Below are 26,937 nucleotides of genomic sequence, written 5' to 3'. Positions count from 1 at the left end.
AGTTGTAGAAAAAGTTTATTTTCAGCCTTTGCACAGCCTTAAATACATACAGATCCATTAAAAACTGTCAGAATAATTTCAATGCTTCGGAGGTGATTTGAAAAAAAAAACTGAACCAATACATACAGATTCATTAAAAAATGTCGGAATGAGGTCAATACTTCCCATTCGAAAAAAATCAAATCAAATCAAAATTTATTCACTCGAAATGTATACAAAATATTAACAAGATGGTGATAGTTGAAAAAGAATTAATCAAGGAAGATAATTTTCTGGAAATGAACAGGCAAATAGAAAGGCTTGAGAGATTAACTTCAATAACTTCAATCCTTCGGAGGTGATTTAAAAAAAACTGAACAAATACATACTGATTCATTGATGGCGGATTGAAGTCAATACTTCTTATTCGAAAAATAAATTCAAATCAAACTTTATTCACTCGAAATGTATACAAAGTATTAACAAAATGCTAATAGTTTATGGAGAATTAATTAAGGAAGATATTTTTCTGGAAATGAACAGGCAAAATAGAAAGACTTGGGAGACCATGGAATAGAGCTGTCATAACAGGTCGGTTATTGCGCCAATGGCTGACAGCAGGGTGATAGACCATGCCACCAATTTGGATGAGGCAGATGCGTGTTCACCATGCTGCATCGCTGCCGGATGTTCCCCTGAAACAATAATTGAACGAGCGTTAGCGAGTTCTCACTTTTGACTCACTCAATACCAAAGTCGTTGTCCGTCTGTTCTACAACAACTTTAAAAATCTGGTGTGGCGCACTCACAAAACTTTCCTTGCTGTTATTTAAATTGATCGCCTGACGCTAGTGTAAACGCGCATCTCAAGTCAAATATCTGAGCCAGCTATTGACAGGTCAATTAACGCTGGATAGACACGAGATCTGCTATCTCTTCATAGTGAATGATTTAATAGAATCAACAGTTGCCAACAGTTTGCGTTTGCAATTGAATAATTACATTTTATCAAATTTCAAGCTTATTTTCAATTTTAGGTGAAAATGTTACTTAACATTTATTGAAGAGATGTCCATGCTCAATCGTTTCCACTAGAAAAATTTTGTTTAAATTATATCTGAGACCTGATAGCCTGATAGTAGGAAATCTAAAATCAAACTTTGCATAGATGGGGCGGAGCTCCTGAAATTTTTACAGATATGGGACTTGTGGCAGTTGATATAGCTTATCAATGACTATTTTAGGTATAAATTTGATCAAAATCGTTGAAGCCATTTTCGAGAAAATCGCAAAAACCCTGTTTTCGACAACATTTTCGCGATTTTAGCCGCCATCTTGAATCGCATTTGATCTAAATTCTTCGTGTCGGATCCTTATAGTGTAAGGACCTTAAGTTCCAATTTTGAAGTCAATTCGTTTATTGGGAGATGAGATATCGTGTACACAGACCCACATACACTCATACACACACACACACACACACACACACACACATACACATACAGACCAATACCCAAAAACCACTTTTTTGGACTCAGGGGACCTTGAAACGTATAGAAATTTAGAAATTAGGGTACCTTAATGTTTTTGGGAAAGCAATACTTTCCTTACCTATTGCAATAGGGCAAGGAAAGTAAAAAGAATTAATCAATCAGCAAGTTTGTGGGATTTTTTTGCTAGGGAAAATTTTTTGGATGATAGATCGCAGGCCCCAAATGGTGACGTCACGGAGTCTAGAATCGACTGGTCTGAATGTCATCTTTTGGAAACACAGTCATGCTCTCGACTGGAGTCGAGTCTCTTCTCGACCTGAGTCGCGTAAGTGTGAGTTGAGCCTTAATTTAATGTATTACTACTACACCTGATCTAGTACATAGGTTCCCCAAAGTTGAGTAGGATAATTTCCGAAAAAAAATGCAATCTATATATATTCGTAGTAAATTTCATATAATATATTTTTCAATATTATGTAGATTTTATTGATTAGATTGCTTGTTTGTTTATTAATGGAAATAAAATGTTCATTATTATTATTATTTTGAACAATGTTCGAGCTCACTTACCTATAGTGAGGTCCACGTTATAATGGCAGTGGATAGAGATAGAAGAATAGCGATGCCGATTCTCTGCATTTAATTAATTATATTTTTACACTGACAAAAACATAATTGTCATCGTTGTGGACCTAGAAAAGGCTTCGTTGAATGATAGACAAGGATAGCAAAACCAAAGTTGATCAAATACTGTCATTATAACGTGGACCTCACTATAGCACCCCAACTCTCAATTTAATGTATTACTACTATACCTCCTCTAAAATATGGGTTTCTCATAGTTGATTAGGTTAATTTCCGAAAAAATGCAATTTTTTTAATTATATCCTATTATATTAAGCGAACAATTTCTGTATGTCTGTTTATATTTTTATAATATCTGGTTATTTTTATATTTGTTTATCTGTTTATTTATGTTCAGCGAATCTCGAAAACGGCTCTAAAGATTTTCACGAAATTTGGTACATATTAGGTTTATGATATGATAATTCTATTGCACTAGGTCTCATCCCTGGGAAAAACTCGCTGAAGGACATGGAGAGGATCATTCTTTCTTGGAGAAACAGATGATGATTTCGTCGTCTGTCGATAACAGAAGATGCGTGTGCCTGTGTGGGAGATCAGCTGTGTAATCAATTAGCTTACCGTATTTCGCGAGAAATCTATAAATTTTAATTGACTCAATCAAAATAATCTGATTTGTTGACATGAGATGGTATATATCATAATATTCAAAGTTAATCATTATTTTACAGTTCTAAGTGATTAGTGAGTGATATAATGTTATTCAAATTGTTATGTAAACAATCGAAATTAGAACTTTTACGTTTTCAAATATTTGGACTGAAAATTTGACCGGAATTCAAGTGTATGGAACATAACCTACTTTTTGGAATATTTATACTATATGGATCAAGATTTGGGGAAGAAGTTTTGGGCTGTGCCTGTTAGTCTTTCCCCAATCATTTTAAGGAATTGAGTTCTGTTTATCGAACAAACAAATAACGAGCGAAGCTCGGTGCCCCGATATTTTGTAGTAAATTACATATATACTATATTTTTGAATATTATGTATATTTTACTTTCCTTGCCCTATTACCATAAGTAAGGAAAGTATAGCTTTACAAAAAAATTAAGGTACCCCAATTTCTAAATTTCTATACGTTTCAAGGTTCCCTGAGTCCAAAAAAATGGTTTTTGGGTATTGGTCTGTATATGTGTGTGTGTATGAGTGTATGTGCGTCCGTGTACACGATATCTCGTCTCCCAATCAACGGAATGACTTGAAATTTGGAACTTAAGGTCATTACACTAGAAGTATCCGACACGAAAAAATTCCAATCAAATGCAATTCAATATAACGGCTAAAATGGCGAAAATGTTGTCAAAAACAAGGTTTTTCGAGATTTTCTCGAAAACGGCTCCAACGATTTTGATCGAAGTTATACCTAAAATATTCATTGATAAGCTCTATCAATTGCCACAAGTCACATATCTGCGAAAAATTCAGGAGCTCCGCCCCATCTGTGATTTTAAATTCCCAATTATCAGTCTTCAGATACAATTTAAACAAAAAATTTCAAGTGAAAAAGATTGAGCATAAAAAATCTCTTCAATTAATGTTAAGTAACATTTTCCCTTAAAATTTAGAATAAGCTCGAAATTCGAAAAAATGTGATTATTCAATTACAAACTGTTGGCAACTGTTGATTCTATTAAATCATTCACTATCAAGAGATAGCAGACCTCGTGTGTCTCCAGCGTTAATAGTCCTGTCACCAGCTGGCTTAGATCTTAGAATAGTAATCTTGAAATGCGCGTGAACACTAGTGTCAGGTAATCAATTTTCATAACGGCAAGGAAAGTTGTGTGAGTGCGCCACACCAGATTTTTATTGATTTACTTATTCGCCATTTAAAAAAACAATCACAAATAAAGAGCAAATCAAATATGATGAACAATAAATTCAAACAAAATACAAGTGTTAACTTAAAAATAAGAAAATAATAATACAAAATCATAAATATCCCTTTACGTATGTATATATGATTTACGTATTATATATGGCATCACCAGCAAAAGAATAAACTAGATAGCACTTTATGATTAGATTGCTTGTTTGTATATTGATGGAAATAAAATTCAATATTTATTTATTTTATTAAAAATGTCTCACCATTGAGCACGTGAACGTAGACAGACGCGGGCCGCGCATGCGCGGGCAGACAAGTGTAGTTGCCAGAGTCAGCCATTTCGGCACGGGTCACCAGCAGTTTGCTGGTGGTCCCTGCGTCTGTACGCTCCGTCTCCAGGGCGATGCCCCCGCGTGGTGCGTCGAAGTCTATCAGACTCGAACCCTGGTACCACGTGACTGCACCTGTGCGCTGATTGGTGCTGACGGTGCACAACAGCGAGATGGTGCTGCCTCGTTTCACGAACACCTCCGGCGCACCCGCTATGGACGCTTGGCCCACTGCTGCAACAATTCATAAATCAATCTATCAATTTCTGTGTTATAGCTTAAGTTCATGTTACTATAGTGAGGTTCACGTTATAATGGCAGTGCAGAAAGATGGGAGATAAACGTTGCCAAGTCTCTCCATTTTGCCACTGAGTGTACACAGCAGTTACTCACTTCATCCCATTAAATTTTGATCTAATAATAATTATCATTTCCTTGATCACATCATAATCAATTTAATGTCAAATTAATTAAAGGAAATTGTTTTTCCATAATTTGATTTGAAAATTTGCTTTCATAACTAAGATCAGATTTTTCTTATACAAACCTGAAATAGCGGCTAATTTAAAAAGCTGTGACACAACAATCTGAATTTCAAAACAACAGAAATTAAGTAATTTGGTAGATATTCTATTACAATATTTCTTTCAAAAAATAATAGAAAAATAGAAATCCTTTTTAAAATAGGTAATTTCAATGGAAAAATAATATTAAAATAACCTTTCAATATTATTTATACCGGTACGAGTAGGTCTAGCATATACGTGTAGGCTAACTGAAGCATGGATGAAGTCTAGGATGGTCAGTAATCAACTTTTAAAATGTCATTTCAGGTATTTTAATTTGTGTTTCTCATATGGTAATGTCTAAAAATTATTTAATTGTTTCAAAAATACATTTTAAATCAATTATGCGACTTGAATGTGTACTCAAGTATTTCGATAGAATGAAGAAAAAAAATGGCGACTGATAAAGAATTGTTTACTTTTGTACAGTCACTGTCAAAAGTAAAAATAAAATATTCTGGCAAACTGACAACATTGCAAAGCTAGAGAGAGATAGCGCTATCTGTTTTGTTGTATGATAGGAAAGGACAGCAACAGTATTGTCAATTGTACACTGCCATTATAACATGGACCTCACTATAGTAGTTCTGTGAACAGTGGACCTCACGCAGTTTTCTCATCCACAAGTATCCGATGTCACATGTTCTAGTTGATTCTATTGAATCATAGTTTACCCTCAACAACTGTTATTCATTTTCTCCAAGATCAAAAACTCACTTATCTAATAAACTCAGTTTGTTCACGTTTGAATTTCTATCCCATATGATAATAATTTATCCAGTATCGTGATAATCTTTCCATCTGATAAAAAAATTTCTCAACTATTTTAAAATTAATTTTTTTTCAATCATGAATATTTCTTCCGTATTATTTAGTGCATTTTATCATTTTTTATTATATTTTCAATCACCTATTAAATTTGTTTTTCAAATTTGAGAATAATGATACTGATGGGCACGCATCATAAAAATATTGAAACCCTACCTCATAGATATAAATAGACACGGCCAGACATCTGTGTAATGCATTCAATGAATAATCCACTTGTCAGCTGATTGATTATGAATAATTCTATAGTCTAATTGATCATAATTATATTATCTTCGAAGTAGATGATATCCTATATTATTGAACGAGCAATTTATGTTTTTATGTTTAGATGTTTGGATGTTTAAATGTTTAGATGTTAAGAGGTTCAGATGTTTAGATGTTTGATGCTCATATGTTTGTATTCCACCAGATCTCGAAAACCGCTCTAACGATTCTCACAAAATTCAATACATAGTTAGTTCATAATATAAAGTTTCGATTGCACTAGGTTTCATCCCTGGGAGAACTCGCTGAGGGACATTACAAGGATAATTATTATTCATCCTTGGGAAAACAGCTGATAATAATTATTTCGTCGTCTGTTGGTGATGGAAGTGAGTGAGCGAGTTCATGTTTGTGGGACTGTGTCGAAATTATGACTCAGCTGTTGAACTTATGTAATCATTCAATCAGGTACTTAGTGCCGTTTGCAAAAAAGCCGGGTTATTTTCAATCCTGATTAATTCCAGTAGATCCATCTTTTTGAAATGGTCTTCTCTGATTTGGTTCACGTGAAGTTAATCAGGATTAAATTTCAACCGGCTTTTGTGCAACTGGGCCTTTTTGAGGAAAATTTTTGTATTCGTCTGGGAATTAATCTCAATTCACTGTGATTAGATAGAACATTTCTGTATGAATGTTATTTTAATTTCTTCTCTCGTAATAAATGTTTTATGCTTTTGTACTCCAGAGCGAAGCTCGGTCCTCGATATTTATATATAGTGATATCAGAGTATGAAGGTATTCCTCTTCTTTTCATATTATCCTTAAAATGCAACATTTCGAAAAACCTTGTGTATACATCAACGCGCAGTCAAATAAGGATTATTTCTGCCAAATCTCATAGAATTCTATCGTTTGGCCGTAATCGCGTTACATACAGACAGACAAAAGAAAATCGAGTTGAAACATGGACCTCACTACGTTCGGTCAATTAATTCTGCATTTTCAAAAGACGATCTGGCAACAGAGCAAAGCGAGGAAGAGATAGCGCTATCCGCTTTGTCGAATAATAGACAAAGATAGCAACACTAATGTCAATCAAATACTGTCATCATAACGTGGACATCACTATAGGTATACAACGGAATCAATAGCTGCCTCTCATTAACCTTCCGGTAGTCGCGTGTTGTACTTTTTACAACATCCAATTTGAATAAACACATTTTCTCGAATTTCGAGCTTATTTCCAATATCAGGTGAAAATTTTACTGAACATTAATTATTGAAGAGATTTCCATGTTCAATCTTTTCCACTCAATATTTTACGTTTAAATTAAATCTGAAGCCTGTTAATTTGAAATCTAAGATCTCAAACTTTGCATAGGTGGGTTGGAGCTCCTGATATTTTCACAGATATGAAGCTTGTAGCAGTTGATAGATTCATTTATTCAGCGTATGGCAGATACACAACAAATATATAACTAACTAGCCGTCAGGCTCGCTTCGCCTGCCATATTTGTCTAGCCAGGGGGCTCCGCCCCCTGGACCCCGACTGGATCGTCCAAGAATGAGATCAGCATCACTGAACAGCTCGCTTCGCTCGCCTGCATTTTTCATTTGAGCATTTTTATCATATGTTAGGACGATCCAGTCGGGGGTCCAGACTAAACGTCTGGCTAAACGGATATGGCGAGCGAAGCGAGCCTGACGTCTAGTAATATAGTATTCCCAGGAATAGTTCTGATTGAAGAAGCAGTGCCCAATCAATTTTTCCGCGTTAAATGCATTTCAATCTTCAACTTGGTGCCAACCTAACAAAGTCAACTCAACTTAATCAATGCCAACCTGACAAAATTATTACTTTCCTTGCCCTATTACCATAGGTAAGGAAAGTATTGCTTTCCAAAAAAAATTAAGGTACCCTAATTTCATGTATTCTATACGTTTCAAGGTCCCCTGAGTCCAAAAAAATGATTTTTGGGTGTTGGTCTGTGTGTGTGTGTATGTGTGTGTGTGTGTATGTGTGTGTGTGTGTGTATGTGTGTATGTGTGTATGTGTGTGTATGTGTGTGTGTGTGTGTATGTGTGTGTGTGTGTGTATGTGTGTATGTGTGTATGTGTGTATGTGTGTATGTCTGTGAACACGATAACTCCATTCCTAATTAACCGATTGAGTTGAAATTTTAAACTTAAGGTCCTTATACAATGAGGATCCGATAATAAGAAATTCAATAAAATCCAATTTAAGATGGCGGGAAAAATGGCGGATAATTACTGAAAAACCATGTTTTTCACGTTTTTCTCGAAAACGGCTCTAACGATTTCCTTCAAATTTATACCATGGATAGCTATTTATAAGCCCTATCAACTGACATGAGTCTCATTTCTGGGAAAATTTCAGGAGCTCTGTAATATTCTTGAGAAAAATGGCGGATAATGACTAAAAATCCATGTTTTTCACGGTTTTCTCGAAAACGGCTCTAACGATTCCCTTCAAATTTATACCATGAATAGCTATTCATAAGTCCTATCAACTGACATGAGTCTCATTTCTGGGAAAATTTCGGGAGCTCTGTAATATTCTCGAGAAAAATGACGGATAATGACTAAAAACCCATGTTTTTCACGGTTTTCTCGAAAACGGCTTCAACGATTTCCTTCAAATTTATACCATGGATAGCTATTTATGAGCCCTATCAACTGACATAAGTTTTTTCCTGGGAAAATTGCAGGAGCTCCGTAATATTCTCGAGAAAAATGGCGGATAATTACTAAAAAACCATGTTTTTCACGATTTTCTCAAAAATAACTTGACCGATTTTTTTCAAATTCATACTCTATAGTTAGTTATTTATCAGCTCTATCAACTGGCATGAGTCTCCTTTCTGGGAAACCAATGGGGGGTTCATCCCATCCTTGGGAAATGGACTTAGTAACCTCCTTCTCGTGCATGAGGTAGGTAGGTAGCGCAGTTCATAAAAATAACACATAGTCGAGATATTTCTCTGTAGAACAGCTGTTTTGACGACTTTAAAAAAAGAACGACTAAAAAAATAATCGAATTTCACAATTATTCACTCAAAGGAAAAGTACTTTGAAAACAATTATATATACACATATACAGAAGTCTGATCGTAGTTTCAAATATGGGCAAGGAAAGTTGTGTGAGTTTACCACACCAGATTTTTAATTTAGTTACCAGTGAACAACTGTTTCGAAGAGGTACTCTCTCTAGATTATAGTTCTATATTAACATATGGTATCATCATTTTTCAATTATAAATTAAGAGTATAAGAAGAACATACATGCTAAAAGACGAACTTTAAACCCTTGAAAACCACCCTTAGAGTTTGAATATTTCCAAAAGATTTCTTAGTGCGCCTCTAAAGGGCCAACTGAACATACCTACCAAATTTGCAAATTTGAACATTTTTGGTCCGGTAGATTTTTAGTTCTGCGAGTGAGTCAGTCAGTCAGTCAGTGAGTGATTGCTATTTCGCTTTTATATATATATATATATATATATATATATATATATAGAGAGAGAGAGTCTCAAATGCCTAGATATTCACTGTATATTTCCAAATTCTTTGAGATGTTGTGTAGTTTTCGGTCAGGAGAGCATAAGTTTGTCTGACGCCATTATTTGCTAGTCCATTTAGCGTCACCCAATGTGCACCATGGAGGCAAACTAGCGTTACACTTAATTTAAGTTGAGAATCTGATTGCTGGAACAATTATGAGGTTAAAGAAGGTTGAAAATTTTCAAGTTTTACAGGAAAAAAAACATTTTTTGCAGTTAAAAGAACTAAGAAGTTGATAGAGCTTATCAATGACTATTCTATATATAAATTTCGATCAGAATCCTTGGAGCCGTTTTTGAGAAAATCACAAAACCCCTGTTTTTGGCATCATTTTAGCCGCAATCTTGAATCGCATTTGATTGAAACTGTTAGTGTCAGATCCTTATAGTGTATAAGGACCTTAAGTTACAAATTTCAAGTCATTCCGTTGATTGGGAGATAAGAATATATCCTGTACCTTCAGCCAGGTAGAATGCGATCCTTCTTCGTATTTTCCGTAGAGACGTAGAAACGCAATCAATTTTTTGTTGGTTGTTTTTAGTGGAATTTTTTGGGCGGACTGAAATCGGAGACATGGAAACTTTCTTATTTGAAATACACTTCTTTCCTAATCAGCGTCACATTTCCTTTCTTATGCATATCTCTTCCATCTCCTCACTCATTCTCCTAATCTGCATAATCAGGCAGGATCATCTCATTTCTCATCAGGTGGAACGATCTCTCAATTTCTCCTCTACATCATCAACCTTCTCCTCCTCCTTCTCCTGCTCCTCCTCCTCTCTTGTATGCGTCTTTTTTAACCTCGTTCTCTTCCTCCTTCCAGTTATCGTTATTCTCGTTCTCATCCATCTTTCTTCTTCTTCTTTTGTTTCTCTCTCTCTCTTCTCATCAGACATCCCATCAACTTCAGTCTCCTCCTCCTCCTTCTCATCATTTTCCATCTCCTTCGACTCCTTTACCACCTCCTCCTTCACCTCCTCCTCTACCTCCTTCTCCTCCTTCTCCACCTTCTCCTCCTTCTCCTCCTCCTCCTCCTTCTCATCATTTTCCATCTCCTTCGACTCCTTTACCACCTCCTCCTTCACCACCTCCTCTACCTCCTTCTCCTCCTTCACCACCTTCTCCTCCTTCTCCCCCTTCTCCTCCTTCTCCTCCTTCTCCTCCTTCTCCAACTTCTCCTCCTTCTCCTCCTTCTCCTCCTTCTCCTCCTTCTCCTCCTTCTCCTCCTTCTCCTCCTTCTCGTCCTTCTCCTCCTTCTCCTCCTTCTCCTCCTTCTCCTCCTTCTCCTCCTTCTCCTCCTTCTCCTCCTCCTCCTCCTCCTCTCACTCCTCCTCCCATTCTACTCCTCCACCCATTCTACTCCTCCACCCATTCTACTCCTCCTCCTCCTCCTACTTTTACTCCTTCCCCTTCTCCTCTTGCTCATCCGTCGCTTCTCTTCCTCTTCACCTCTTCTCCTCTCCCTTCACTCTTCTCTTGATCTTCTTCCCCTCTCCTTCTTCTCTTCTACTCCTCCTCCTCCACAATCATAATATCCATCATCTTCTCCTACTTCTACTGCACCTCTTCTTCCTCATAATAATTCCAGGAAGAACTGTCAGTGTGTTTGAAAAAAAAAATTGGATGTGGTGATTAGTGGTTGGCAATCTGTTTTGAGAATCTGTCTGTGGTAAAAGAATGACATGAAGAAGAAGAAAGGGAAGAAGAAGAAGAAGAGAAAAAGAAGGAGAGAAAAGAAGAAGAAGTGATGGAGAAGAAGAAGAAGAAGAGGAAGAAGAAGAAGAAGAAGAAGAAGAAGAAGAAGAAGAAGAAGAAGAAGAAGAAGAAGAAGAAGAAGAAGAAGAAGAAGAAGAAGAAGAAGAAGAGGAAGAAGAAGGAGAAGAAGAAGGAGAGGAAGAAAAAGTGGAAGAAGAAGGAGAAAGAGAAGAAGAAGAAGAAGGAGGAGAAGGAGGAGAAGGTGGAGAAGGAGGAGAAGGAGGTAGAGGAGGAGGTGAAGGAGGAGGTGGTAAAGGAGTCGAAGGAGATGGAAAATGATGAGAAGGAGGAGAAGGAGAAGAAGAAGAATATGATGATGAAGAGGAAGAAGGAGAGGAGGGAGGAGAAGAAGAAGGAGAAGAAGAAGAATCATGATAAAGAATTCTTCTAGTTTCTCTCTTCTTTTTCCTCTTCTTTTTCATCACTTCATCTTCCTCCTCTTCTTCTTCTTTATTTTATTTTTCTTCTTCTTTTTCTCCTCCTCCTCATCCTCCTCAACCACTTCCCTCTCCATCCTCTCCTTCTCCTCCACATCCTCCTCATCCTCCTCCTCCTCCTCATCCTCATCATCATCCTCCTTCCCAACTCGATCACCATATTTATTCTCATTTCCCTCTGTCTCCACCATCTCTTTCCGTTTCCCCTAATCATAATAATAAAAATTCCAGAAAGAAACGTCGGCGAGTTTCAAAAAAAAATTGTCAAGTGTAATCAAGCAGGCTGTTGTTTGTTGTGTAGAGAGATGTGTGTGTGGTTGGCAATCTGTTTTGAGAATCTGTCTGTGGTCTCCCAGAACGAGGGAATAATAAAAATGCGGCCGGAGAGAAAAATAGCTCTCTTCACAGCAGGACAGATAGCAGAGATCAGCATTAGATGGGATTCTGAAAGAGATGGAGAGTGGAACTAGCTTGCAGATAGAGAGAGAGAGTGAATGAGAAAAATCTGGTGTGGCGCACTCACACAACTTTCCTTGCCGCTATGAAAATTTCCATTATAATTTTACTAGCCGTCAGGCTCGCTTCGCTTGCCATATCCGTCTAGCCAAGGGGCTCCGCCCCTGGACCCTCGACTGGATTGTCCAAGAATGAGATCAGCAGGCTCGCTTCGCTCGCCTGCATTTTTCATTTGAGCATTTTTATCATAATATGTTAAGACGATCCAGTCGGGGGTCCAGACTAAACGTCTGGCTAAACGGATATGGCGAGCTAAGTGAGCCTGACGGCTATAGTGAGATCCACGATATAATGACAGTGGATTGAGATGGGAGAACAGCGATGCTGATTCTCTGCCTTGATTAATTATCTTTCTACATTGTCAAAAGCAGATTTGGCATCGTTGTGGAGCAAGAAAAGGATAGTACTACCTGCTTTGTCGAATAATAGACAAGGATAGCAACACCAAAGTTGATCAAATACTGTCATTATTATGTGGACCTCACTATAGTAATATAATATTCCCAGGAATAGCTCTGATTGAAGTAGCAGTGCCCAATCAATTTGTCCGCGATTAATGCATTTCAATCTTCAACTTGGTGCCAACCTAACAAAGTTAGCTCAACTTAGTGCCAACCTGACAAAATTATTAATTTAGTTACCAGTTAAGAACTGTTTCGAAGAGGTACTCTCTCTAGATTAAAGTTCTATATTAACATATGGTATGGCCTTTTTTCAATTATAATTAAGAGAATAAGAAGAATATACATGCTAAAAGACGAACATTGAACCCTTACAAACCACCCTTAGAGTTAAAATATTGCCAAAAGATTTCTTAGTGCGCCTCTAAAGGGCCAACTGAACATACCTACCAAATTTGAACGTTTTTGGTCCAGTAGATTTTTAGTTCTGCGAGTGAGTGAGTGAGTCAGTCAGTCAGTGAGTGAGTGCCATTTCGCTTTTATATATATCTATATATATATATATATATATATATATATATATATATCTATATATATATAGATTATATATATATATATAGATATATATATATATATATAGATTCATTCTGTTTTTTTTCTTCAATGAATCAGCTGACGAGATCAATCCTGCTATCTCTTCAGTCCAGACACTTGGTGCCTGCAATTTTATAATGTAGTTCTGATAGTTAAATATATTAATATTGGGGCACTGAGCTTCGCTTGCCCTATTACCATGGGTAAGGAAAGTATTGCTTCCCGAAAAGGTACCCCAATTTCTAAATTTCTATACGTTTCAAGGTCCCCTGAGTCCGAAATAGTATATTTCGCACCTAGAGCAGAAAATTATATTTTTCCGGCTTGAAATCGGTTTACAAGTTCGAGGCCATAGGCCAAGGACTGCAAAAGATTGAGAGCCGGAAAAACATTTTTGCCCGTGGTGTGAACGATATTTCTCATCACACTACAGGTATTGCTGACAAAATAAATAAAGAATACTCGTTAAGTTATCGTACCTATCTGTTGATTTTAGTGGTAAAAGTGGCAGTCAGGATTTCGGATTCTTTTAAAATTTCACTTGGAATATCATGGGCGTCGTCATCTTCAAGCATTTTTAAAAATTTTGAATGCGCTAATCAACAATAAATAATTGAATAAAACTGGTTGGAAAGCGAATGCTGAATTGGTTTGATTCGAAACTCGAACTGAAATCTCGGCGACTTCAGCTGATGAAGAAAGTGGACACTCGCCCGATCTAGCGGATGACTTATTAACTACGGACTTCCATGAGTGGCTGGAAAAAGACTACTTTCTGGCCTAGACCGGAAAAGAAACCCTTTTCTAACGTCAGATGAGAGTCGTCTGCCGACAAGGTCTTCCAGATCTACGTAGGGACTGGAAAACAGCTGCTTTCTGTGCAGTGTGGCGAAAAATCAATTTTTATAAAGTTTGATCAACATTCATTATCTTCCGATTGATACCATTCTTCAGGGAAAGAAAAAGAAGAAGAAGATGAAGAAGAAGAAGAAGAACAAGAAGGAGAAGAAGAATAAGAAGAGAAAGAAGAAGAGGAAGAAGTAGAGAAGAGTGAGAGAGTATGAATGATAGTGTCACTCTGAGAGAAAGACAGCCTAGTAAATAGCCAGGGCTGGTAGTCTCCATAACATTAAGTTCTTCCTCTTCTTCTTCTCCTCTTCTTCTCCACCTTCTTCCTCCTATTCGACCTCCTCTTCTCCCTCTTCTTCTTCGTCTTCTTGTATTATTAATATGGTCACATGCAGAGCTGTCTGTGAATAAATTTGCTTGCAGATTGAAAGAGATGCATTCACTTTTCACCCTTACATCTTTTCCCACCAGGTCACATCATTTTTGTACCACCCGGTGTCGATGTTGTGACGTCAGTCCATTTGCTCTTCCATAACCACTTATCTTCTACATCAAATCTATCGCGCATATTTCCCTGTTCTGTCCATTAATAGTATCTTACGTCACATGGACGGGAAGGTTTGAATGTTTGAATGTTTGAATGTTTGAATGTTTGAATGTTTGAAAGTTTGAATTTTTGAATGTTTAAATGTTTGAATGTTTGAATGTTTGAATGTTTGAATGTTTGAATGTTTGAATGTTTGAATGTTTGAATGTTTGAATGTTTGAATGTTTGAATGTTTGAATGTTTGAATGTTTGGACCTCACTATAGAATTAGCAGAGCTGTCATCAAATTGCTGAACCAGTGAAGATCATCCAAGACTCTGATATTTCCCCATCTATGTCAAGGTTTTCTTCTTCTCTTTTTTCTTCTTGTTTCTCTCATTTTCCTACTCGTTCTTCTCCTCTTTCTCATTTTTCCTTCTTCCCTTTTTTCTTCTCCTTCTTCTTCTTCTTCTTCTTCTTCTTCTCTTCTTCTTCTTCTTCTTCTTCTTCTTCTTCTTGTTCTTCTCCTTCTTAATCTCAATCTTCATCGTCATCTTCGTCTTCTTTTTCTTCTTCTTCTTCTTCTTCTTCTTCTTCTTCTTCTTCTTCTTCTTCTTCTTCTTCATGATCATCATCATCATCATCATTAACATCATCCTCTTTTTCTTCTTCTTCTTCTTCTTCTTCATCACCATCTTCATCGTCATCTTCGTCTTCTTTTACTTTTTCTTCTTCTTCTCCATGATGATGATGATGATGATGATGATGATGATGATGATCATCATCATCATCATCATCATCATCATCATCATCATCATCATCACATCATCCATCATCATCATCATCATCATCATCATCATCGTCATCATCATCATCATCATCATCATCTTCTTCTTCTTCTTCGTCTTCTTCTTCTTCTTCTTCTTCTTCTTCTTCTTCTTCTTCTTCTTCTTCTTCATCTTCTTCTTCTTCTTCTTCATCTTCTACTCCTGTCTTCTTCTTCTTCTTCTTCTTCTTCATATTCTTCTTCGCTAGGGAGAGAGATGATGTGGAACTCAACTAATAAAGTATGTGTGATCCTGTCTCTTAGATCAATCACTTTTCTCTCTTGAAAAATATCAGTTAAGAAGAATTCCAGTTGAATAAAAAAAATCGAAAAGGGAAATTCAAAAACTGCTTTGAAATCATTGTTAAATGGACCAAATTGTGGTGATTCTGATTGATTGATTGAGTACTTTATTCATGTAGATTACAATATATACTGGCTTATACACTTATATACAATAGCTTACAATACAGCAAAATTATAGATAAATTCACATAATATAGACTCAGAAAATAATTATTTAACTGTATATGATATGAAAAAGCAATTTGTAATATAATAACTATAGATAATTATATTGTAATGCATGTACATAAATTAGCGGAGCTTTGGACATATCAATGTCCATTCTCCGGACAGAATATTAAAAATATCATCCCCACTAACTCTTTACCAAAACGTTAATTTCATTAATTAAACTAAGGATTTATTCATTAATGGAAATATTGTAAGAGTTTCAATCAATATGAATATTTAAGAGAAAAAAACAAAGAATTGATAAAGTAAAATAATTATATAGGTAGATAAGATCAAATAATTGTTTAATAAAATGAAGTAGGCTGAAAGTAGATCATGGGAGAGATGTATATATATACCACTGACATACTATGTATCCTTGTAAATAAACTTGTATACTTTCTCTATAATTATATTGTATGTAGAGAATGCTACATATAGATCCGCGTATTTATATCTATATTACTGTACATGATTCAATCAAAATTCACGTTAAATGTAGCATGTATTTTAAATCCCCGCTCGCTTTTGAACCAATGTTTGTATTCAACGAACGAGAGAACCGTTAAATAAAGCAGAGAATTTCCATTTACGAGAACGGGAGAGGAATAGCAGTGAACGCGCAGTCGTAGAAGATGAGAGAGAATGATAAATTAAGGAGAGAGAGAATTGGAAAATGAAGAAACAACATACACACGTGCAATGGAGGGGGAGCAGAAAACTACTCAATGAACAAGAAATCGAAAACAAAAGAGGATAATAAAATGTGGAGTAGATCAGTTCGATTTTCAATTTTAGAAGCATAAACTGATTTCGTTTCATAATAGTATCTTACATAACAAGGACGGGGAGGTGCCTTTAGCAGGTGAGAATGATGTTTTCAGTCGAGGCGTTAGCCGAGACTAGAATTTCATTCGAGCTCTGCAAAAGACATTCACGTCCAAGTAACGTACACTATTATCTGTCATAATAATATGTAAAGAAGAATAATTGAGAAATAGAAAACATTACCTTCTTGTGTTGAAGTTACTACATGCATTCTATAAACATAACCTAGTTTACTAACTACGAATCAGGAATTTTGTGGAAGTTGACAAAATTTCCACCTGGAGTGCTGAAGGTGGTTTTTTGTGTTCTGGTTCCTGTTTCGGAACTATAGTGAGGTCCACGTTATAATGACAGTGGATAAAGATAGAAAAAAGCGATGCCGATTCTCTGCATTAATTAATCATATTTCTACACTGTTAAAAACATAATTGGCACCGTTGTGGACCTAGAAAAGGATAGTACCACCGGCTTTGTCGAATGATAGACAAGGATAGCAAAACCAAAGTTGATCAAATACTGTCATTATAACGTGGACCTCACTATAGGAAACATACTCGACTGTAATAGTTATTTGTGCAACTAGTGCGCAAAGTGACAGTTTGCTGCACCGAAAGAAACGTTTACGCCCGAGCCGTAGGCGAGGGCGGAATGATTTGTTGAGTGCAGCAGAGGAACTTTGCGCACGTATTTCACATTTAATTTTTCCTACAGTTACCATTGAATATGAAAAGTGGGTAATTATGGGTAAAATTGCCTGAAATGTTTCAAATGTTTTTCTGTGTAGTTTTATTATTGATAAAAACCTTAATTTATTGTCAAATTGAATAAAAATGTTGTCCTTGGTTATAATAAATCTCATTCTCGTTATCCAGGAACTGAAGAAGTTTTGGGCAATTGCCTGTTTTTTCTTTCCTAATTATAGTATGTGTATCACCTTGAATAAATAAATAAATAAATAAATAATATATAATTAATAATTAGCGCGTTGTGCTTGGTTGCACCTCTGCTCACTATAGCAGCCACAGCAGTCACTGTTACCAACTTCATTTTGATTTTGCTGCACTGTTGCTCCATATAACCTACTAAGTATTTTGCGTTGCCATGTTGCAAATCTGGAGTGCAGAAAAATTTTTCCCGCACTAGAGCGGAAAAGTGATTCTTTGCGTTCTGTAATCAGTGCAGCAATGGCCACTTTTCAACGTAACTGTAGGAAAAGAACACATATGGTTTCATCACAGTACAGTATCCTGTAATGAGAGTCATATGTTTATTTGTTCTGCGAACAGCTGTTTACCGGCTTGATTTCATGCATGGAGAACAGCTGAGATTGAATGACTAGGACTAAAAAGTAAGTTGTAGCATTAATATTATTACTAAGTAACTTCAATTAACTCGTTTAACATGGTCGTGGGCGATATATCCTGAAAACTTCTATGTGCAAATGAACTATATCAAAATTTTTGACAAGATCTTCTTCTTCTTCTTCTTCTTCTTCTTCTTCTCCTGCTTTCTTCTTCTTCTTCTTCTTCTTCTTCTTCTTCTTCTTCTTCTTCTTCTTCTTCTTCTTCTTCTTCTTCTTCTTCTTCTTCTTCTTCTTCTTCTCCTGCTTTCTTCTTCTCTTCTTCTTCTTCTTCTTCTTCTTCTTCTTCTTCTTCTTCTTCTTCTTCTTCTTCTTCTTCTTCTTCTTCTTCTCATTTGGCTGTGCCATTGATTTAGAGAATAATATATATATATATATATATATTATATATATATATATATATTATATATATAAACTATATATATCAATGGGCTGTGACTTATCCCATTTAAATGGGGTCGGCATTCCTTCCTCTTAGTGTGCCTCTCCACAAAGCCCTATCCAATGCTTCCTCTCTCCACCAACCACTCTCCCGCTATTCTATCTCCCCACCTCATCCTAGGTCTACCTCGTCCTCTCACACCATCCAAAACCAAATCCTGCACTCTTCGTCCAACATAATCCTCCTCCCGTCGCTGCACATGCCCAAACCACCTCATCCTTGTCTCCTGCATTTTCTTTCCTAGTGGTCCAACTTTTACAGTGCCTCTGATCAACTGATCAATTCAATTTTGACAAGATCAATCGATAAATTTACATTCTGGAACATATTCTTTAAAAAAATCCAAAATGGGCTGGAGAAAACATTTTTATCTATTGATCAACTCAGATGAAAAAGCATCGAATGGAATATTCTATAAAACCCAGAGTGAGATAAAATTTTCTACACAAGGAAAAAATCTCAATCTACTGGAATCCACTGAACATAACAAAATCCCTATAGTGAGTGAGATCCACGTTATTATGGCAGTGGAGAAAGATAGGAGAACAACGTTGCAGAACCTCTGACTTGTCAATGCCTTCTATAGACGGTAGCAGATACAGGTTTATTGAAGTAATATTTATTCTATTTTATTTTGTTGATCCAATTATACAAAATTATAATTTAAAATAATTTGGGGAGGATCAACAGGCATAGCCCAGAGCTGTTCCTCCCCGAATCTTGATTTATTAAAATAGTCCAGAAAAAACGTCATATTTTCTTCACTTTATAAAATTTTGTCTAATTTTCTCACCAAACGCTCAAAACAATTAACTTTGAATTTAGAAAGATTAAGATCCGGATTTATGACAAGATTGCTTCTACTTAGCATTCAAAACTGTAAAAAGAATCAAGTTTTCATTCTCGTTTAAAATAATCTATCATTGACCGAGCGAAGTGAGGTCTAAGATTCAAGTTGACGATTTGGCATTTCTCTTAATGTGCAAATGTTTTAATGTTTGAATGTTTGAATGTTTGAATGTTTGAATGTTTGAATGTTTGAATGTTTGAATGTTCGAATGTTTGAATGTTTGAATGTTTCAATGTCTGAATCTTTCAATGTTTGAATGTTTGAATGTTTGAATGTTTGAATGTTTGAATGTTTGGATGTTTGAATGTTTGAATGTTTGAATGTTTGAATGTTTGAATGTTAGAATGTTTGAATATTTAAATGTTTATATGTTGCGCATTTACGGCGAAACGCAGTAATAGATTTTCATTAATTTTGACAGGTATGTTCCTTTTTAATTGCGCGTCGACGTATATACAAGGTTTTTGGAAATTTTGCATTTCAAGGATAATATGAAAGGAGAAAGGAGCCTCCTTCATACGCCAATATTAGAGTGAAAATCAGACTATAGAGTTATTCATCATAAATCAGCTGACAAGTGATTACACAGATGTGTGGAGAAGCCAGTCTATTGCTGTATTTCCATAAGGTCTATCGTTTCAATCAGGTCCTTTTGGATGAGAATACTGCGTGAGGTCTACTGTTCACAGAACTATGTTATTGAGCAAGAAATAATATTCTTCTTGATCAATTTTTAAAATTGGAATGAAATATTTTGTTAATCAGTTATTAATTTTACATTATTAAAAGACGATCTGGCTACAGAGCAAAGCGAGAAAGAGATAGCGCTATCCGATTTGTTGATTGATTGATTGAGTACTTTATTTATGTAGGTTACAATATATACTGGCTTATACACTTATATACAATAGCTTACAATACAGCAACATTATAGATGAATTCACATAATATAGACTAAGGAAATAATTATTGAACTGTATATGATATGAAAAAGTAATTTTTAATATAATAACTATAGATAATTATATTGTTATGCATCTTCATAAATTGGCGGAGCTTTCGACATATCAATGTCCATTCTTCGGAAAGAATATTAAAAATATCCTCCCCACTAACTCTCTACCAAAAGTGTTGTATGATAGACAAGGATAGCAATACCATTGCCAATCAAACACTGCCATTATAACGTGAACCTCAGAGTGAGTTGAAAGCAGAGTGAGAGAACTGGCAGTCGGGGATCTGATTCGGCATGGACAGATAAATCTCAGACGAGAGATGTTATCGTGATTGATATCTTGCTATTCGAGTTTTGATTTATATTTCAACTGTCACTCACCTCCGTTGAAGGAAATGGAAAATAATTTATCTGAAAATCAGAACAGCGTCAGACTTGTCAAAGATAGCTTGAAGCCAATTGGCGGTGCGTCAAATCAAAACTCAACTCGTATCTCTCGTCCGAAATTATATCAATAATTCTGATTTTATTTATTGACCGAGCGAAGTGAGGTCTACGATCCAAGTCGACGGTTTTTCATTTCTCTTTATCTATTATTACACCCTAGCTGAACTTCTGTACAGAATTTGAACATTTTCTGTTCATTTGTTCTCGATAGAGTTGAGAAAACGCTGGAAAAACGGAGATTTTCGGCGTATCTTTGGAATTTTTTTCAAATCCGTTCTTAGTGCGCTTCTAAAGGGCCAACTGAACATACCTACCAAATTTGAACGTTTTTGGTCCGGTAGAGTTTTAGTTCGTCGAGTGAGTGAGTGACATTTCGCTTTATATATATTATATATATATATATATATATATTATATTATATATATATTATATATATATATTATATATATATTATATATTTATATTATATATATATTATATATATTGACTCACTCACTCGCCGAACGAAAACTCAACCGGACCAAAAACGTTAAAATTTGGTAGGTATGTTCAATTGGCCCTCTAGAAGCGCACTAAGAACGGATTTGAAAAAAATTCCAAAGATATACCCAAAATCTCTGTTTTTCCAGCGTTTTCTCAGCTTTATCGAGAACAAATGAACAGAAAATGTTCAAATTCAGTAGAGAGGTTTATCTAGGGTGTAATAATGTTGTGTTAGAAGGAATTTGCAATAACGTCAAAGATACGCCCAAAATCTTCGTTTTCCCAGCGTTTCTTTGCGCTTTCTCAGCTTAACGAGAACAAATTAACAGAACATTTTCAAATTTGGTATAGATGTTTAGCTAGGGTCTAAAAATTTTGTGATGAGGTGACTTTAATATTTCATCAAAGATACGCACGAAATCAGCGTTTTTCTCAGCTTTTCTGCGCTTTCTCAGTACTTTGACTTTCTGATGGAAGGAAGCATGCTCAAATGAAAAACGCAGGCGAGCGAAGCGATGCCGTTGATCTCATTTTTGGACGATCCAATTTTGGGGGTCCAGGGGGCGGAGCCCCTTGGCTAGACGGATTGCGAGCCTGACGGCTAGTGTTTATATGTTTTTATGTTGCGTATTTACGGCGAAACGCGTGAATAGATTTTCATGAAATTTGACAGGTATGCTCCTTTTTAAATTGCGCATCGACGTATATAAAAGGTTTTTGGAAATTTCGCATTTCGAAGAAAATTTAAAAAGAAAAAGAGCCTCCTTCATACGCTAATATTAGAGTAAAAATAAGACTATAGAATTACTAGCCGTAGGCTCCGCCCCCTGTACGCCCGACTGGATCGTTCGAGAATGAGATCAGCAGGCTCGCTTCGCTCGCCTGCATTTTTAACACCATATGTTAGGACGATCCAGTCGGGGGTCCAGACTAAACGCCTGGCTAAACGGATATGGCGAGCGAAGCGAGCCTGACGGCTAGTAATATAATATTCCCATGAATAGCTGTGATTGAAGTAGTGCCCAATCAATTTTATAAATGCATTTCAATCTTCAACTTGGTGCCAACCTAACAAAGTCAACTCAACTTAATGCCAACCTGACAAAATTATTAATTCAGTCACCAGAACAACTGCTTCGAAGAGGTACTCTCTCTAGATTATAGTTCTATATTAACATATGGTATGGACATTTCAATTATAATTTTGAGATATTGGGATAAGAAGAATAGACATGCTAAAAGACGAACTTTAAACCCTTAAAAACCACCCTTAGAGTTAGAATATCGCCAAAAGATTTCTTAGTGCGCCTCTAAAGGGCCTTCTGAATATACCTATCAAATTTGAACGTTTTTGGTCCGGTAGATTTTTAGTTTTGCGAGTGAGTGAGTGAGTCAGTCAGTCAGTGAGTGAGTGCCATTTCGCTTTTATATATATAAATTCATCATAAATCAGATGTCGAGTAGATTAAAAATTGCATGCAGTGACGCATGCAATTCAATATTCCAATGTAACTTAGTGGAAGAACAGCTGTTGTGTGAACTTCCAATTGCATGCCTCATTGTATGCAATTTTCATGCACTATTAAAGGAACTATTGATTGCTTGCAATTAATAACTAGAATGACATAGTATTGTCTTTTATCTTTCTCTGCTTTGAACTCGGACCTGTTGCCATGAAGGAGCTAAGCTTTTGATGTTAGCATTTTTGATACACCAACCCCAACAGCCATCAGCCGTTTTCACACCGATATCTCGCCGACACGACATAGGCCTACAGACAGGATTTACTCTGATGGACAGTATAAGAGGAGGCTGCGGTTTTGTAACTGCGCGAGGTCTACTGTTCACAGAACTACTAGTTAATTACGATTACTAAATTGTTGAAAGACAATCTGGCAAACAGAGCAAAGCGAGGAAGAGATAGCGCTATCTGCTTTGTTGAATGATAGACAAGGATAGCAATACCATTGCTAATCAAGCACTGCTTTTATAACGTGGACCTCACTATATCTTCCATCTCGGTCTTTTTCTCTCTCACTCTCTCTCTCTCTTCTCACCCCCTTACCATAGAAACGGCCATCTATCAAAGCGTTTTGGCGCCGTGTCAAAAAAAGATTTATTCCGCCGGTTGCTGTGCAGTAGCCAGAAAATTTCTGCCGAAACTCTTTCTTCTCGCAGAACATAGATATCCGGATCAGGAGCTCTAACAGAATAATTTTCCAACCTAATTGCCAGACAAGATCCCGGATTTTTACTCTAAAATGCTTACACGATCACCAACCAATGCGTTATCCATGATCCAGTATAAATACTTTATGTAGTATGTCCTTTGATAAATCCTCTTCGATTTCAAAATATTGTTACAGAAAAAATAAGGGAGATGGGAAAATTATATTTCCCCCTTTTTATATACAGAGTGAGTCTTTATGAAATACAATTATAGTACCCTCCAAGGGCCGTTTGCACAGTATAGATTGCTAAACTCGATTAAGTTAATCGAGTTTAAGTTAATCTGGAAGTTTAAACTTGAATCGGTTTTCTCAATGCATTTACTAATCCAGTTTAAGTTAAGCTAGTTTAGAGTTAAGTTGGTAATAGAATCTCATTGTTTATATCAGGAAGGGTAATTTATACAGGAAGTTCGCTATTTGTTCACAAACCATCAGTAAATTGAGGTTATGTAGCTACTATTTCCTGGTTCAAAATCCACAGAGCTGTAAGCTGTACGGTAATAAAAGTGAAAAGCGATCAAGAAATTCTTCAAAAAATGATGAAATGCTATATTACTATTAGAAACAAACTTATATTAAGTTGGCACCAAAAAATATAATCTAGAATGTAAGATAAAAAACCTAATTTTGTTATGAAAATCTACTACGGTCTTCCTCGTTTATTAGAAATCTCTCGAAAGCAAAATATATCAGTTATTTGTTATTAAAAACATGTTTTCTAATCAAAAATCACTGATAAAAATTGTCTCATTTCCTATCAAGAATTTATTTAATCAAATACTAAATTGGCACTTGCTTTACTGAAGCAAAGCCGTTAAAAAAATTCTCCATCATCCCAGAAATTCAAATGATTCGTTTTTTGCCCAATCTTTCTCAGTTCCAAAATTTCTTCGCAGTCATCTTCATCAATCGCATTAAAAACTTCTATCAATTCCTGTCAATTCTATCAATAATGATTCACTATAACCTTAATAATTATTATCGTCTACAGAAGCATTAAAAACAAACGTCGAAAAATAATTTACTATTAGCTGTTTCCTCATCAAATTTTACAGATGACTAGTTAATCCAAATTATTTGGTTTAAACCTCCTGTTTTGGAGAAACTTTCCTAGAGTTTACAGAGTCAATACAGAGTTTAAACTGATACTGCGCAAACGGAATTTTAGTTTAAACCAAAAAAATCCAAATTTGGTTTAAGCTTTAGCTTGAACTTACACTGTGCAAACGGCCCTAGAATTAATAAAATAATAAAACAAGAATACAAATTGAACTAGTTTCGGTGATCGCACCATCGTCAGGTTAGAGTGAGTCATATGTATGGGAACCCTTCAATAAACTGGAGACTGTTGTAGATACAATACTGTAACTTACAAGATAAGTTATTGGTCGAATACTCTACCTTTTGACATACAACTGGATTTCAACCCCTCAAAAGGGGGTGACTTAGAGGTTGTAACTCGAATATTTTCAATGAAAACACTCATTAGGAGGTACATCATTTCAAAAGCCTTTTTGAAACAAGAAATATTGCATCAATGAAATGATGTTCTATGATACTTGCATCCAGAATGGCGGCTGATTGAAGCTTTTATTTTGAAAGAAGTGATTGGTAAAACTTTAGCCGCCATTTTGAATACAAGTATCATAGAACATTTTCATTGATGTCATATTCCTTGTTTTCATTAGGCCTTTAAAATGATGTACCACACAATGGGTAAATATATTTCAAAAAGCAAATACAATACTGTTTTCTAATTTGTGTTTTCTATAAGCTACGATGTGTGGGGGGACACTCGAATATTTTTTATCTATTCATTTATTTATTTAATCAATGAGAATTACACAACTTAGAGTAAAGTAGCACAGGCTTATAAGCCCAAAACGGTTCCAATTCTAATTTATACAACAGTCCAAACGAAGCTAGGTTAAGTGCCATTTCAACATTCATCAATTACACACTCAATTTACAATTCAACACACAAAAAAAAATTTTAATTATTATAAAAAATACTTCTAAATTAATCAAAAATAGTTGGAAAATCCAAACTTTGAAAAAACTATAGAATTTTGAGACCGAAAAGACAAACACTCTATTTAGAACTTATATGATAGTCCGCTATAGTGAGGTCCACGTTATAATGGTATTTATTTTGCTATCCTTCTCTATCATTCAACAAAGCGGATAGCGCTTTCTTTTTCTCGATTTGATCTGTTGCCAGATCGTCTTTCAAAAATGTAGAATTAATAATTCACAAAATATTCCATCTTAATGTGAGATTTCATCATGAAATTATTGAAAAATATTATTTCTTGCTTAATAAAATATAATTGATTATTTGAAACGAGAATGAACAGTTGATATTACATAAATAAACCTGTATCAGCTACCGTCTATAAAAGGCATTGGCAAGACAGAGGATCGGCAACGTTGCTCTCCTATCTTTCTGCACTGCCATTATAACGAGGGCCTCACTATAGTTCTCCTGTTGACTGTTTCATTATGAAATTATTGAAAAATATTATTTCTTGCTTAATAAAATATAATTGATTATTTTAAACGAGAATGAACAGTTAATGTTACATCAATAAACCTGTATCAGCTACCGTCTATAGAAGGCATTAGCAAGACGTTGCTCTCCTGATCGGCAACGTTGCCTGATCTCCTGATCTCCGTTGATCGGCAACGTTGCTCTCCTATCTTTCTCCACTGCCATTAAAACGAGGGCCTCACTATAGTTCTCCTGTTGACTGTCTCCGTTTGAAAAAATTTGCTCTTTCATACACTATGTTCTTCTTAAAATCAAAATATGTCTCAAATTTCCCTCCAACTATTTGAAATAGTAATATATGAATCAATGAAATTAGCAATCGATCATGGTTATTGTGTTTATCTCATTCACTGAATATTGTCAGTGAATTCGATTTACACAATTTAAAGTGAAACATAAACGTTATATTAGATAAATAGACTGAGAAATTGTTAAAAACCGGTTTGGTTTTTTCGATCATTGTCAATCTCTGATAAACCTGAGTTTCAAATGAAACCTGGGTTTTTAATCAGAAACCTGAGTTTCTGATCAGTTTATCAGAGTACAACAATCTGTTTATCAGAGATTGACAATGGTGTAACAACCGAAACCGGTCTTTCTAACTTTCAATTGAATCTGTGGTTTATGACAATTTCTTAGTCTTTCCATTTAATATGAATAATTACCACAATATCATCTTCTCAACTACACGAAAAGGAAAGAACTCTATACACTAGTAGTTCTGTGAACAGTAGACCTCACGCATTATTCTCATCCACAAGTACCTGATTAAAACTATAGACCTTATGGGAATACAGCAATAGACTGGCTTATCCACACATCTGTGTAATCACTTGTCAGCTGATTTATGATGAATAATTCTATAGTCTGATTTTTACTCTAATACTGGCGTATGAAGGAGGCTCCTTTCTC

General features: G+C 35.6%; 1 protein-coding gene across 11 annotated transcripts in view; it reads right to left on the bottom strand.

Annotated features, from left to right (window-relative positions):
* Positions 1 to 416: 416 nt before the first annotated feature.
* Positions 417 to 26,937, bottom strand: part of LOC111063658 (fibroblast growth factor receptor-like 1) — a 369,331-nt gene continuing 342,810 nt past the window's right edge. For 7 of the 11 annotated variants that reach the window (XM_039435842.1, XM_039435843.1, XM_039435841.1 and 4 more), the window contains 2 exons: positions 4,210 to 4,509; positions 417 to 674 (listed from right to left, as the gene is read on the bottom strand). In XM_039435842.1, coding sequence (XP_039291776.1) covers positions 562 to 674; positions 4,210 to 4,509 — 413 coding nt within the window. In that variant the 3' untranslated portion in view covers positions 417 to 561. The remainder of the gene's footprint in view (positions 675 to 4,209; positions 4,510 to 26,937) is intronic. The other 4 variants (XM_039435851.1, XM_039435850.1, XM_039435848.1 and 1 more) reach the window with 1 other exon arrangement.

Source organism: Nilaparvata lugens, chromosome 9 (genome assembly GCF_014356525.2).
Source record: "Nilaparvata lugens isolate BPH chromosome 9, ASM1435652v1, whole genome shotgun sequence".
In the NCBI taxonomy this organism is placed as follows: domain Eukaryota; kingdom Metazoa; phylum Arthropoda; class Insecta; order Hemiptera; family Delphacidae; genus Nilaparvata; species Nilaparvata lugens.
This window is presented reverse-complemented; position numbering and strand designations above follow the sequence as displayed.